The sequence below is a fragment of the Dendrobates tinctorius genome, unplaced genomic scaffold (genome assembly GCF_039654945.1).
Source record: "Dendrobates tinctorius isolate UK_male_01 unplaced genomic scaffold, ASM3965494v1 ptg000224l, whole genome shotgun sequence".
Classification (NCBI taxonomy): domain Eukaryota; kingdom Metazoa; phylum Chordata; class Amphibia; order Anura; family Dendrobatidae; genus Dendrobates; species Dendrobates tinctorius.
Window position 1 is genome coordinate 7,994,688 of NW_027361891.1, and position 15,583 is coordinate 8,010,270.

The 15,583-nt window shown below is 45.4% G+C and overlaps 1 protein-coding gene across 1 annotated transcript in view; it reads left to right on the plus strand.

The window, feature by feature from the left end:
- The first annotated feature begins 14,916 nt into the window (after positions 1–14,916).
- The window catches only part of NUP107 (nucleoporin 107), a 201,114-nt gene continuing 200,447 nt past the window's right edge, over positions 14,917–15,583 (plus strand). Inside the window, exon 1 of the mRNA XM_073555490.1 lies at positions 14,917–15,072. Coding sequence (XP_073411591.1) covers positions 15,062–15,072 — 11 coding nt within the window. The 5' untranslated portion in view covers positions 14,917–15,061. The remainder of the gene's footprint in view (positions 15,073–15,583) is intronic.

The window sequence follows — 15,583 nt, forward strand, 5'->3', positions numbered from 1 at the left end:
ATTTACTGACTATACCCGGATTTCCCAACAAACCTTTAATGATCTGCTTGGTCGTGTCCAAGAAGCCATCCAGAGACAGGACACGTAGCTTCGTCATGCGATTTCTCCTGAGGAACGTCTCCTGGTCACATTACGGTACGTAGTATTGCAAAACCAATGCCTGCATAATTTTCTTGGTTGTGACATACTATTCCAAAGCTGGCAGAATTATAGTTCTGCCATGTAGTTAACAAAAGGCTGCGTTTTTTGTTTTTTTTTATGACATGTAGTGAACAAAAGGCTGCAGATGTATTTTTAAGATTTTTTTTTTTTTATTTTATTTTTGGTGTTTTAAAAATCCATATACATAAATAATAACTTTTGTTTTTTGTTGGTTTCCCAGATTCCTGGCTACTGGAGAGTGCCTCTCTTCACTCCACTTCCAGTACCGGATTGGAATATCCACGTTGTCTGAAATTGTAGCGGACACCTGCCGGGCTTTGTGGAATGTTCTCTGTCCAGAATTCATGCCCCTGCCCACCGCAGAAAAGTGGTTGGAAATCGCCGAAAAATTCTGGACAGTCTGCAATTTCCCCAACTGTTTGGGAGCGGTTGATGGGAAACACATCTGGATTATCAAGCCAAAAAGAACTGGATCTGAGTACTACAACTATAAAAAGTACTTCTCTACAGTACTCATGGCCATTTCAGATGCAGACTGTATGTTTATTGCAGTGGACATCGGTGCATTTGGCCGTGGGAATGACTCCCAGGCCTTTAAGAACTCGGACATGGGACGGAGGTTGTATGGTAACCAGTTCAACTTCCCCATGCCACGGCCTCTTCCCAACACCGAAGGTCCACCACAGCCCTTTGTTATGGTTGGGGATGAGGCATTTCAGATTTGCCAAAACCTGCTCAAGCCCTACTCCAGCCGGGACTTGGACCACACTAAAAAAAAATTTAATTACAGGCTGACCAGGGCCAGAAGAACTGTTGAATGTGCCTTTGGTATACTTGTATCCAGATGGCGCATTCTTGGCACAGCAATTAATCTGAAACTGGAAACAGTGGATGAGGTGGTGAAGGCCTGTGTGGTTCTACATAATTTTGCCATGGCTAGAGAGCATCCCAACTTAGATCTTGATGATGTTGCTCCTAACCCATTTCCTGAATTTACTCAGCACCCTCTTAGGTCATCCGTTGAAGTTGGGCAAATGAGGGATCAATTTGCGGCCTACTTCAACTCAGATGTAGGACGGGTGGAATGGCAAGAGTAAATAGTGTAAAAATGTTTTCTTGTTGGTATGTTAATAAAAAACTGCTTTGATACCTGTACTAAGTGTACTCTGTGTTTTTACACTCCCAATACTATTATCAAGTGGCCAGGTGTACCAGTGAATTTATGATGCTGTGTTTTGTGCATCATGAATTTACTAGTACTCCTGACCAGGTGACTATACATACACACAAAAGTTGTATGACCTTTATCATCTCTACAGTGTGTGTTCAATTTGCAGCGACGGTGGTGATACTACAACTAATATTTGTGTCACATGGGCCAATTTTACAAATAGTGATTTGTGGATGCACTGGCATCCTTCACTTTTTATGACACCTTAAAATGTGACTATAAATATTATTTGTAGGATCACCACTGTGGCTTGATTTTGAAAGCACACTGGAGACATAATAAAGTTTATACAACTTCTACAATACCCAGGCCTGGTGTCATGCTGAAGTGAGGATGACTTCACAAAGTTATCACACATGGGCAGGAGAATACACATTAAACTGCAGCATCGCTACAGTCTGCTTCAAATATATGTCGACTGAAGCAACGCTGCAGGTTAAAACTCATGTGTAATCACCTGCCCAGGTGTAATCATTTTGATACAAGGCCAGGGTATTGTTGAAGTAAATATAACATTTTTTTTCACCATCATGTCATCAGTTTATTCAGCACACACGTAATAGAGTATGTGGTTATTTACAAGGTATATCTACAGTCCCTTGCCTTGTCTCAAAAATAGTTAAATGATGATGGTAATAAAAAAAAATAGGCAAGGTAACAATAGATATACCTTGCACTCAACACCATCCTCTATTTCAGGCTTCCCAAACTCTAGTCCTCAAGGCCCACCAACAGATCATGCTTTAAGGATTTCCTTTTTTGTGGCTCAGGTGAAGCAGTTATGACCGGAAAAATTGTATTCCTTTAAACATGATCTGTTGGTGGGCCTTGAGGACTGGACTTTGGGAACCCGACTCCATTCAGTCTGTGCAATAGAAGACTGAAGAGAATGGTGGTGAAAATGCAAGTCATCTAAATTTGATTTTTTTTGACACCACATATCTCCAAGACTGACACAAGACACATAGTAATGGAGATATCTGATGTAAAAAACACTAATCTATATGACTTGTATTTTCCACACCAGCCTCTACATTCTTCTAATATTGCACAGACTGAATTGAGCAGGGTTCCCCAACTCCAAAAAACAAAAACAATTTTATTATGAATCACGTTTGGGGGAAGATTGGGATACTTTGGGGGTGTGGAGAGACGAGGAACGGCTGGAAGTTGAGGAAGGGGTTTTAGGAGAATGGGCAACGAAAGTACTGAGGGAAGGGAGCTCTGGGAAGGACATGGAGGCAGGTTGAGACACATTAGGAGGAGAGGGTGGATGGACAAAGTCTTTTCTTTTTTCTTTGGCGCAGGAGTATCCTGCCTGGACCGACTTCCACCGTGTAACCGCCTTACATTGCTTGACCGCCTTGAGCTGGTGGACCGTGGCATTGACCTGTAAAAGATGGAATGTGAATCACCTGTTATGAATGAGTCACCGAGGAGGAAAAACAAAAAGCAAGCTAAGCCCAGAAAACCGGAGAGGTTGGTAACTAGCGGATTGCAGACCCCTGATCCTATCCACAACAACTAGCAGTAGCCGTGGAGCGTGCCTACGGTGGTCCTAGATGCCTTGTCATGGCCGGAGAACTAAATAAGCCTAAAGAAAGAAAGGGAAAATCTAAACTGCCCCAGAGCAGACCCCAAAGCAATAGACAGCCCCCAACATGTATTGTCGGTGAAACAAGATGAAAACACAGACACAGGTAGAAAGATAGGCTGAGCAAACGATGGGGCCCTTGCTAACTAGAAAGGACAGGAAAGAAAAGCTGCTGTCTGCAATCACGCAAAAAACCCTGCCAAAAAGAATGTCCAACACGTCTGATAGAAAAAGGCCCTGCAGTCGCTAGACTTCAAATCACTATAACAGCACTCAAGTATATTCTGAAGACAGAGCAAAAGAGATCAACTGATCAGAGACAAAATGGGGATTCAGCCCAGTCCCAGCCAGGGCTGACTGAACACAAAAACTAAGTAAACCAGACAAAAACTCATATGAACAACAGCAGAGAAAACTTAGCTTTAGGAAGGCAGGAACCAAACTGGAAACCAGGAGCCAGACAGGAAAAATCACCAGCAAGAAACTAGGGAGTCGTGTTATGAATGAGTCACCGTAGGAGGCAAAAACAGAAATACTAGCTAAGTCCAGAAAACCAGAGAAGTTGGCAGCTATCGGATTACAGACCCCTGAACCTATCAACAACAACTAGCAGTAGCCGTGGGGGGTTCCTACGGTGCCCTAGACCCCTCGATCACAGCCGGAGAACTACATAGCCTAAAGACAGAAAGGGAAATCTAAACTGCCCCAGAGCAGACCTCAAAGCAATAGGCAGCCTTCAACATATAATGACGGTGAAGCAAGATGAAAAAACACTCACACAGATAGAAAGATAGGCTGAGCAAACGATGGGGCCCAAGCTAACTACATAGGACAGGATAGAAAAGCTGCTGTCTGTAATCCGCCAAAACCCTATCAAAACAAGAGCCAACAGCTGATAGGGAAAAAAGCCCTGAAGACGCTAGGCTTCAAAAAGACTATATAAGTACTCAGGTATTTTCTGAAGACAGAGCAAAAAGGAATTCAGCACACCCCAGCAGGGAATGGCAGAATCCAGAAAAACAAGGACAAACAAAACCAAAACACAAATGCAAAAAGCAGGGCAGAAAACTTAGCTTTTGAGGAGCAGGAATTAGACTGGTCTCCTAGAATCCCTCAGAGAGATCACCAGCAAGGCAGAAGGGCGTCGGCTGCCTTATATCCAGTCAGCAATTCCCGTCACCCAGTCATCATCATCCTGCCCAGATGCTTGGTAATCAGCCTCACTACCTTCCTTCACCAGAAGAGGGAGTTCATCAGACCTCAATGGTGAAGGGGAAAATGAACTCACAACAGTACCGAACCCTCATCTACGCCACCAGGGTGAGCCCGATGAAAGGCACGCACCAATCTTTTGGCATGAATATCAGAGGCAGAGACCCAGGAATTATCCTCCTGACCATAGAATCATAGAATCATAGAATCGCAGAGTTGGAAGGGACCTCCTGGGCCATCTGGTCCAACCCCCTGCTCAAAGCAGGATTCGCTAAATCATCCCAGTTAGATGTCTGTCCAGCCTCTGTTTGAAGACTTCCATTGAAGGAGAACTCACCACTTCTCGTGGCAGCTTGTTCCATTCATTGATCACTCTAACTGTCAAAAAGTTTTTTCTAATATCTAATCTGTGTCTCCTCCCATTCAGTTTCATCCCATTGCTTCTAGTCTTTCCTTGTGCAAATGAGAATAAAGTTGATCCTTCTACAATGTGACAGCCCTTTAGATATTTGTAGACAGCTATTAAGTCTCCTCTCAGTCTTCTCTTTTGCAAACTAAACATTCCCAAATCCTGCAACCTTTCCTCATAAGACAGGGTTTGCAGACCGGTCACCATTCTGGTCGCTCTTTTCTGAACTTGCTCCAGTTTGTTAATGTCTTTTTTAAAATGTGGCGCCCAAAACTGGACACAATATTCCAGATGAGGTCTGACCAAAGAGGAGTAGAGGGAAATAATGACTTCACGTGATCTAGACTGTATGCTTCTGTTAATACATCCTAGAATAGCATTTGCCTTTTTTGCTGCTGCATCACACTGTTGACTCATATTCAGTCTGTGATCTATTAGTATACCCAAGTCTTTTTCACATGTGCTGTTGCTTAGCCCTATTCCTCCCATTCTGTATATGCTTTTTTCATTTTTATTGCCCAGATGTAGTACTTTGCATTTTTCCCTATTAAAAACCATTCTGTTAGTTGCTGCCCACTGCTCCAGTTTATTTATATCTTTTTGAATCCTCTCTCTCTCTTCTCTAGTATTAGCTATCCCTCCTAGCTTTGTGTCATCAGCAAATTTAATCAGTTTACCCTCAATTCCTTCATCTAAATCGTTGATAAAGATGTTGAACAATACAGGGCCCAGGACAGAGCCCTGTGGTACCCCACTTGAGACATTCTTCCAGCTGGATGTGCAGCCATTTACGACCACTCTTTGGGTCCGATCACTAAGCCAGTTATGAATCCACCTAACAGTTGCCTTTTCCATTCCATACTTAGTCATTTTTTCAATAAGGATTGTATGAGATACTTTGTCAAATGCTTTGCTGAAGTCAAGATATACTATATCTACAGCATTTCCTTGATCCACCCAATCAGTGATTCCGTCATAGAAGGAAATTAAGTTAGTCTGACATGACTTATTAGTTACAAACCCATGCTGACTCTGTTTAATCACTTCATTCTTATCCAGGTGCTGACATACATGTTGTTTGATAATTTGCTCAAAGATCTTTCCTGGTATAGAAGTCAGACTCACCGGCCTATAGTTGCCTGGGTCCACCTTCTTCCCCTTTTTGAAGATAGGAACAACATTTGCTCTTCTCCAGTCTTCTGGGACTTCACCTGTTCTCCAAGAATTTCAAAGATTATGGAGAGGGGTTCAAAAATTTCTTCTGCTATCTCCTTCAGTACTCTGGGGTGTAATTCATCTGGACCTGGAGACTTGAATTCATTTAGGTTAGCTAAGTGTTTCCTCACTATATTTCTGTTTATAGATATCCTGGAATCTTCTATTCCCTTAATGGGACAGTGAAGAACAGTTGATGTTACATTTCCTTTCTGAGAGAAAACAGATGCAAAATAGGAATTTAAAACCATAACCCTTCTACTTAACAAAACACTGGAGTCTCCGTCTAGCCAGACGGGAATCCAGTATCTTCTCTACCTTATATTCCATGTTACCTTCAACCAATACAGGGTCCGGAGGTGCCACCCCAGGAACTACTGGTTCAACAAACCTCTTCAACAAGGACTTATGAAACACATTATGGATTTTAAATGTGACAGGAAGAGCCAAACGAAAAGAGACTGGATTAATAATCTCCAAAATCTTGTAAGGTCCAATAAATCTAGGCTTAAACTTAGGAGAAGCCACCTTCATAGCGATATTTTTTGATGATAACCAAACCATATCACCAACCTTAAACTGGGGACCAATGGTCCTATGTCGGTTGGAAAACCGCTGGGCCTTTTCTTGGGAGAGAGACAACTTATCCACCACTTGGTCCCAGATCTGGTGCATTCTCTCCACATCAGTGTCAACACCTGGGCAGGCAGAAGGCTCCACCTGCCCTGAAGAAAATCGAGGATGAAACCCAAAGTTACAAAAAAGGTGACATCAAAGTGGCAGAACTAGCTCTATTATTTAAAGCAAATTCGGCCAAGGGCAAAAATGAAACCCAATCATCCTGATCACCGGAAATAAAACATCTCAAATACGACTCCAAGGTCTGTTTTTTTCTCTCTGTCTGCCCATTGGTCTTAGGGTAAAAATCAGAGGAGAAGGACAACTGAATTCCCAGCTTGGAACAGAAAGTCCTACAAAATCTAGACACAAATTGAACTCCTCTGTCAGATACAAGTTTCTCAGGAATCCCGTGCAAGCGAACCACCTGTTGCAAAAACAGGGGCACCAACTCAGAGGAAGATGGCAACTTAGGGAGTGGTAAAAGATGAACCATCTTAGAGAACCTATCACAAAACACCCAAATAACAGTCATTCTCTGAGAGACAGGCATATCAGAGATGAAATCCATTGAAATATGGGTCCATGGCCTCCTGGGGACCGGCAAAGGCATCAACAACCCACTAGAGCGAGAACAAGGTTTAGACCAGGAGCAAGTCCCACAGGACTGCACAAAATTCCTGACATCACGAGACAAGGCGGGCCACCAAAAAGACCGACTCACCAGATCTCTAGTACCAAAAATACCTGGATGACCAGCCAATGCAGAGCAATGAACTTCAGACATCACTCTCTTCTTCCACTGGTCAGGAACATACAACTTTCCACTGGGACAACGCTCAGGTTTGTCCTCCTGGAACTCTTCCAGAGCACGTCTCAAATCGGGCGAGATGGCAGAAAGAACTACCCCTTCGCCTAAGATGGTAGCAGGCTTGGTCACCACAGGTGAATCAGCAAAGAAGCTCCTAGAGAGAGCATCAGCCTTGACATTCTTAGTGCCAGGAAGAAAAGAGACCACAAAATCAAAACGTGTAAAAAACAAGGCCCACCTAGCCTGTCTAGGGTTCAAGCGTTTGGCCGACTCCAGGTAAATCAAATTCTTGTGGTCAGTGAGGACCACAACTTGATATTTAGCTCCCTCCAACCAGTGTCTCCACTCCTCAAATGCCCATTTCATGGCTAACAGTTCCCGATTCCCCACATCATAGTTACGTTCAGATGGGGAGAACTTTCGGGAAAAGAAAGCACAGGGATTCATTTTAGATGTTACAGGATCCTTTTGGGACGAAACAGCTCCTGCACCAATCTCAGAAGCGTCCACCTCTACCTGGAACGGGAGTGAGACATCAGGTTGCCGCAAAACTGGGGCAGAAGTGAATCTTTGCTTCAGCTCCTGAAAGGAAGAAACAGCCTCCGGAGACCAATTCAACACATCAGCACCCTTCTTACTCAGATCAGTCAATGGCTTGGCAATACTAGAAAATTTTGCTATAAATTTCCGATAAAAATTAGCAAAACCCAAAAACTTCTGGAGGGCCTTCAAAGAAGTGGGCTGAATCCAATCATAAATGGCCTGTACCTTGGCCGGGTCCATTTCAATAGTTGACGGAGACAAAATAAATCCCAAAAATGAAATTCTCTGTACCCCAAAAAGGCATTTCGATCCTTTGACATACAGGGAATTCTCCCTCAAGATCCGGAACACAGTCCGAACATGTTCCACATGAGAATCCCAATCCTTGGAGAAGATCAAAATATCATCCAGATAGATAATCAAAAATTTATCCACAAAGTCTCGGAAAATATTGTTCATGAAGCACTGGAAGACAGAAGGGGCATTAGTGAGCCCAAAAGGCATCACCAGGTACTCAAAATGTCCCTCCGAAGTATTAAACGCCGTCTTCCATTCATCCCCATGCTTAATGCGGATAAGATTATACGCCCCCCTGAGGTCAAGCTTGGTAAACCAGCAAGCACCTTTAACTCTGGAGAATAGATCCGAAATCAGGGGTAACGGATACTGATATTTAATAGTAATTTTGTTGAGGGCACGATAATCAATACAAGGCCTTAATGAACCATCCTTTTTGGCCACAAAAAAAAACCCAGCACCTAAGGGTGAAGAGGATGGTCTAATATGACCCTTCTCCAATGCCTCCTTAGTATAAGATCGCATAGCCTCGTGCTCGGGTACAGATAAATTGAAGAGCCGACCCTTGGGAAATTTACACCCCGGGCTCAGTTCAATTGCACAGTCATAAGTCCTATGAGGAGGCAAAGACGCAGACTCATTCTCACTAAATACATCATAAAAATCCGCCAAATAGTCAGGAACATCATGCGACTGAGGTGAGGTGGAAAAAAATGGAGCCTCACTAAGGGCACACCGACAACCCTAACTCACCACAGACACAGATTTCCAATCCAAAACTGGATTATGAATTTGCAACCAGGGAAACCCCAGAACAATGGTATCATGCAAATTATGCAACACCAAAAATCTGCAATTTTCTTGATGGTCTGGGGCGACCCGCATTACCACCTGGGTCGAAAACTGAGGTTTATTTTTCACCAAAGGAGTAGCATCAATCCCCCTCAAAGGGATAGGCGTCCGCAGAGGTGTCATCGGAAATCCACAACGTTTAGCAAAATCCAAGTCCATTAGGTTCAGGGCTGCTCCCGAATCCACAAAAGCCTTGGCGGAAAACGTGGACAAGGAGCAGATCAGAGTAATTGCCAGAAGAAACTTAGGTTGAACACCACCCACAGAAAACGTGTGTGCAAAACGTTTCTCTCGTTTAGGACAGACAGAAATAATATGCGAGGCATCTCCACAAAAAAAGCACAGCTTATTACGCCTTCTGAACTCCTGACGTTGCTCCCTGGACAAACCTCTATCACACTGCATAGGTTCAGACACTTGTTCAACAGGTGGCAACACCTCTCGTGCAGTCCTGCGTTCACGTAAACGCCGATCAACCTGAATGGCTAATGACATAGAATCGTCAAGACCAGAGGGAACAGGAAATCCCACCATAGTATCTTTTACGGCTTCTGACAAACCCTTCCGAAAGAGAGCAGCCAAGGCATTATCATTCCAGGTAGTAAGGACCGCCCACTTTCGGAATTTTTGACAGTACAATTCTGCAGAATCTCGACCCTGGCTCAATGCCAACAGGGTCTTTTCAGCCTGATCAATAGCATTAGGTTCGTCATACAACCCCAAGGCTTGAAAAAATGCATTCACATTAGTCAGAATAGGATCATCTGGTTTCAAAGAAAACGCCCAATCCTGGGGCTCGCCACGCAGCAAAGAGATGACAATTTTAACCTGCTGCGTGGAGCTCTCTGACGAGTTAGGCTTCAAGGCAAAAAATAATTTACAACTAATTTTGAAATTCAAAAATTTAGACCGATCCCCAAAAAACACATCAGGAGTAGGGATCTTTGGTTCAGCAGCATGTGAATAAGCAAGGTAGACTGAAATTCCCCGCACTTCCGCAGCGAGCTGCTCCACACGATCAGACAATTGCTTTATCTCCATTGAGAGAAAAAAAAAAATTCCCCCTACGGCCTCAGAGATATAGAGGAAAAAATATACACAAAGAAATTCTGACACTTTTTTTTTTTTAATACAATTCTTTCCTGCTATTGAGTACCCTAGGATCTGCGGTATGGCTGGTGATTCTGTTATGAATGAGTCACCATAGGAGGCAAAAACAGAAATACTAGCTAAGTCCAGAAAACCAGAGAAGTTGGCAGCTATCGGATTACAGACCCCTGAACCTATCAACAACAACAAGCAGTAGCCGTGGGGGGTTCCTACAGTGCCCTAGACCCCTCGATCACAGCCGGAGAACTACATAGCCTAAAGACAGAAAGAGAAATCTAAACTGCCCCAGAGCAGACCCCAAAGCAATTGGCAGCCCCCAACATATAATGACGGTGAAGCAAGATGAAAAAACACTCACACAGATAGAAAGATAGGCTGAGCAAACGATGGGGCCCAAGCTAACTACATAGGACAGGATAGAAAAGCTGCTGTCTGTAATCCGCCAAAACCCTATCAAAACAAGAGCGAACAGCTGATAGGGAAAAAAGCCCTGAAGACGCTAAGCTTCAAAAAGACTATATCAGTACTCAGGTATTTTCTGAAGACAGAGCAAAAAGGAATTCAGCACACCCCAGCAGGGAATGGCAGAAATCCAGAAAAACAAGGAAAAACAAAACACAAATGCAAAAAGCAGGGCAGAAAACTTAGCTTTTGAGGAGCAGGAATCAGACTGGTCTCCTAGAATCCCTCAGAGAGATCACCAGCAAGGCAGAAGGGCGTCGGCTGCCTTATATCCAGTCAGCAATTCCCGTCACCCAGTCATCATCATCCTGCCCAGATGCTTGGTAATCAGCCTCACTACCTTCCTTCACCAGAAGAGGGAGTTCATCAGACCTCAATGGTGAAGGGGAAAATGAACTCACAACAGAGTCGGCTGCCTTAAATCCAATCAGAAACTCCTGATGTCCAATCGCAGTCCTCTTCCTCAGGTGACCGGTCTCTGCCATTTAGATGAGCTTCATTACCTCCCTTCACCAACAGAGGGAGTCCAGATAGAGAACTCACAATTCCTCTGTCACCACAGCCAGCTCTATAACCCTCACCAGAAGCCAGAGGTATACCCGAAAATGAGCTCACAACAGTCACCCCTCTGATGCTCTGTGGTGGCGGTGCTCCTAGAAGGAGACAAAGTAGTGTCTGTGCTCCTAGAAGTGGCGGTGGCGGTGCTCCTAGAAGAAGACAAAGTTGTGTCAGTGCTCCTAGAAGTGGCGGCGGTGAAGGTGCTCCGAGAAGGAGACAAACTTGTGTAGGTGCTCAAAGAAGTGGCGGTGGCGGTGATCCTAGGAGACAAAGTCTTGTCGGTGCTCCGAGCAGGAGAAGTGTTGGCGGGACTCCTAAGAGGAGAATTGGTGGCGGTGCTCCTTTGATGAGGAGTGGTGGAGGTGCTCCTTTGATGAGGAGTGGTGGAGGTGCTCCTTTGATGAGGAGTGGTGGCGGTGCTCCTTTGATGAGGAGTGGTGGAGGTGCTCCTTTGATGAGGAGTGGTGGCGGTGATCCTATGATGAGGAGTGGTGGCGGTGCTCCTTGAATGCTATTGAGTGGTGGTGTCGGTGCTCCTAGACGGAGAAATGTTGGCGGTGCTCTGAACTGGAGAATAGGTGTCGGTGGCCCAAGCAGGTTCTGTGGTGGCTGTGCTCCAAGCAGGTGGTGCGGTGGCGGTAGTGGTGCTCCAGACAGGAGCAGTGCTTGCCATAGTGGTGGTGGCGGAGGAGTGTCCAGCAGCACTCGGACTTGGGGTGGTGTAGTGGTGTCCGGCTTGGCTTGGAATGCAGGTGGCCATGCAGTGGTATGCAGCAGAAGTCGATAGTGAGCTGTAGCGAGTCAGTGGTGGCACTGTTGGAAATGACACCACTGACTGCTGCACATACCGATTCTGCTTCATAGCCTTCAAGTAAGCAGTGTTGCAGGCCTGTAACACACTCAGCTGTTGCTCAGGACTAAGGTGTTCCGCCATGCCCTGTTCAATTTTACTGAAAAAATGGTGCGCTGGTCTGTTGAGGTCGGCCTCCAGACGGTCAAGGCGTTGGTCAACAGAGGGGAAGCGGTGTTCCATGTGGTTAAAACCGCGTTCCATCAGGGAAAAACCGCTTTCCACTCTGGTGGACAGCGCCTTGAGGCTGGCCTGAAAGGCCTCGCTCAAGTGCATGAACTCGGGTATGACAGGCCTGTCCAAGGCTCTCTGCTGCTGGCGGGTAGTGCCCGCATAACCAGTGGCAGAGACCTGGGACAGGGGAACACCTGATTGACCAGCTTCCTGGTCACCAGCTGTCTGTGTTGCTGACCTGCAAGATGCTTCCTGGCTGTCGGATGGCTGGGACGGGTCCGAGGTCGTCCGATGAAGGGCCGCTCCAGGGACAGGTTGCAGGGTGCTGCTCCAGGTGCTGTGGAAAGAAAGGAAATACATTACTATCATGCATTTACAAGAAGCATCAGCTGTGGAATAGAAAAGGACAGGTTAAAAATAAAAATAAAAATTAGACTTACGCTCTGGTGGCAAGGACCGGTCTCAGGAATGCCAACTCGCGATAATAATGATATTTTCTTCTGGTCCTTGCCGCTGAACCACTGCGAACCTGTCCCTCAGCACGAACATCAGTGTTGAAGTGGTCCTTCATCGAGCGCCAACGTGTGCGGACTTTGGTCACTGTTGGAAAAACAAAGATAAAACATTACGCAATGCATTGATACCAACATCATTATCAGCACACACACCTAAGTGAACTTTACAAACAGTCAATGCGGCATCACAAAATAATTCTATACAAAAAGCAATCACTGTTGATCATGAGGGGACTGATGTGTTTGATGCAAGAATATATCTTGCAACAAACACACCAGTACCTTCAAGACCAAGAGTGAAAACAGAATAAAGACAGCAGTTAAATACATAAAGCAATCACTGTTGATCATGAGGACACTCGTGTGTCTCCTGCAAGATTATATCTTGCACCAAACACACCAGTACCTTCAAGACCAAGAGTCAATGCAGTATCACAGAGCAGCTTTATACTTACTGAACTCCTTTTTTGAAGTTGGAGAGGCGCCGTCCCAGCCTTCCATCATTGCTGCGGCCACCTCAATTCCAGAGCCGCCGGGTCACCACTGTGTCCTTGTACTGCTGGTCACGACTGTCCCACAACGGGATACGCTCCTCAACAAGGCGGATCAGGGCGTCGTTATCAATGTACACGTCTTCTTCATCCCGTTGCTGAACCTAGAACAAACAAAAAAAATAATAATCTTGGAAATTTTGGAGAATGAAAAAGATAGAAAAATAGAAATAAAAGGTAGAAGATGAAAATCAGGACCAAAAAAAAACAACAACAAAGGAACATTGAAATACTATATACGAACATTACGTCTCCTCGCTGCGACTTGGCTACGCTGCTCCCGCTCAGGCTGCTCTTCGGCCTCACTTGCCGTGTCCGATGTCTGTAAAGAAAAAAAAAAGTATTACACATTTCTAGATACAGCAGCTATACTTACCCAAAGCAGCAAGATCCTCACCTCACGATGTGCTTGGGCCAGTTCTTGCTGGGATGGGGAATAGACAGATTCAGAAGAAGACATGCTGAAATTTAAACCAAAAAAAAAAACATTAGTACATAATAAATTGTCCAGGACACACAGACATTATGTTGAAAAATACTCACATTTTGGCTGCTGAAGCTTGAATCCAAGGCTCTTGTCTGGTCTTCTATTCAAGGCTGTCTGTAGCTGCTCTTCTCTTCAAGGCTGTAGTGGTGTGGCCCTGAAGACACCTTGTTTTATCTACACTCCTCCCAAACAATGTTGCTTGTTTAGGGGGAGGTTTAAACAAGTGTCTAGACATTGTTTACTGAAATAGCGTGCGCACAAAAAGCGCTGACGTGCGCACATCCAAGCGCACGCCAGCGACCCCATAGACTGTAATGCTATTTTTTTGCGCGTACCGTGCGCACGCGATTTTTTTAACGATGTTGGGAGGAACAAAGAATGCAACATTTAGCGTATGGCGTGTCTGGACGCACACCTGGAAAATGCACTGCGCACGCAAACGCTGATGAGCGCGAGCAATCGCTAAACACTGCGCACGCCATATTAGAGATAGGGGAATATTGCGCGTGCGCTCGATAGTGCACGATGCGCTGCGCGATAAAACGCTAGTGTGAAACCAGCCTAAGTAAAATAACTCGTACTCGGCTCCTGAGTTGGAACCGGTCCAGCGATCTTTGTCTGCCAGCAGTCAGGCGACATTTTAATGTCAATCGAATGCTGCAGTCCATCAGCGACCACTGATGGGCTGCAACCTTCACATTTCTGTCAGATGGAACAGTTCCATTAAGGACTTGTCTAGTAATGGAGGGTTATGGTGGCATGAGACAAAAGTCTGGAGCTTAAATGACTGCAGACTGCTGAACTATGACAGCAAGACGTGTGCACACAATTCCCCAGTATTCCCGGGGCGAGAGGGCTGCCACACGCCCGCCTAAACGTGATTTACATTTTGTCGAACTTGTGTAGCCAGCACGTAACCGCAAGTATGTAAATAGCGTAAGGTCACGACGACCTGCTCATACGGGGAAGCTCGACCGTGTGCTGAAGTGACTGCAGCCTATTACCCCCATCCTGGACAACATATTTAGCAGAAACGTCCCTTCTTGAGGCCATTATTGGTGCTTATACAGCAGCCTCACAGCTACAACTCAACATGGTGCGAATGTTCCCATTTTCACCATTGGTGGTGGTTGTGGGGGGCACATATTTTCCAGTCTGTTATGTAGCTGCACAGCTCTAGAACATTACATGCGCTGTGTGAATGTACACATGGATTGACTGGCAGACACAGCCTCTGCACACACTCCTGGCACGCTCCCTCTACAAACATGGCTACTAGTGACGTGCACACCGGAAGTTGGGCGCTTTGACTGACGACATTTTCCGGAGGCCTGAGCTTCACACTGGTTGTCAGTGAGGAGGTTGTCAGCAGCCGCCGAGCGGGAAGACTGTGCTCGTGTGTGTGCGCCCATGATGGAAAGGTACTACGGGGCGCCACACATGATGTGAGGGCGGGCGGGCTCCTGCGTGGCTGCCATGTCAGTGCCGTGACCTGCTGCTATACGGAGAATTAGGTTATAATATCCAGCAATGGTGTGGGGGAAAGCTCAGGTGCCACGTTAGTTCTGAGGGCATGGCTGCAATGTCACCATATTCACCATCTCGCCCTGCCACATGGCTATTGCCATAAGCTCAGGCTGGCCACCAGTCGCTAGCCTTCACTTGCCTTGTCTAAGCTTACTACCCATTTATTTATTCACTACAAGCAGATTTCCTTTGGTTGTTGGCGTTATTTTTATTCACTAGCCAACATATACAGTAAATCAACACATGAGAAATCATCAGGCGCCATAATGATGAGCGCCATGGCGTGGGCTCAGTGGGCAGGTGTTTCATCACTGAGCCATCATGTCATTCTTTATGTGAAGAGTGGGGAAAAATACAAACCCCCTATTTTTATGGACTATGAAGGTATTTCCAGATGATGGCTCT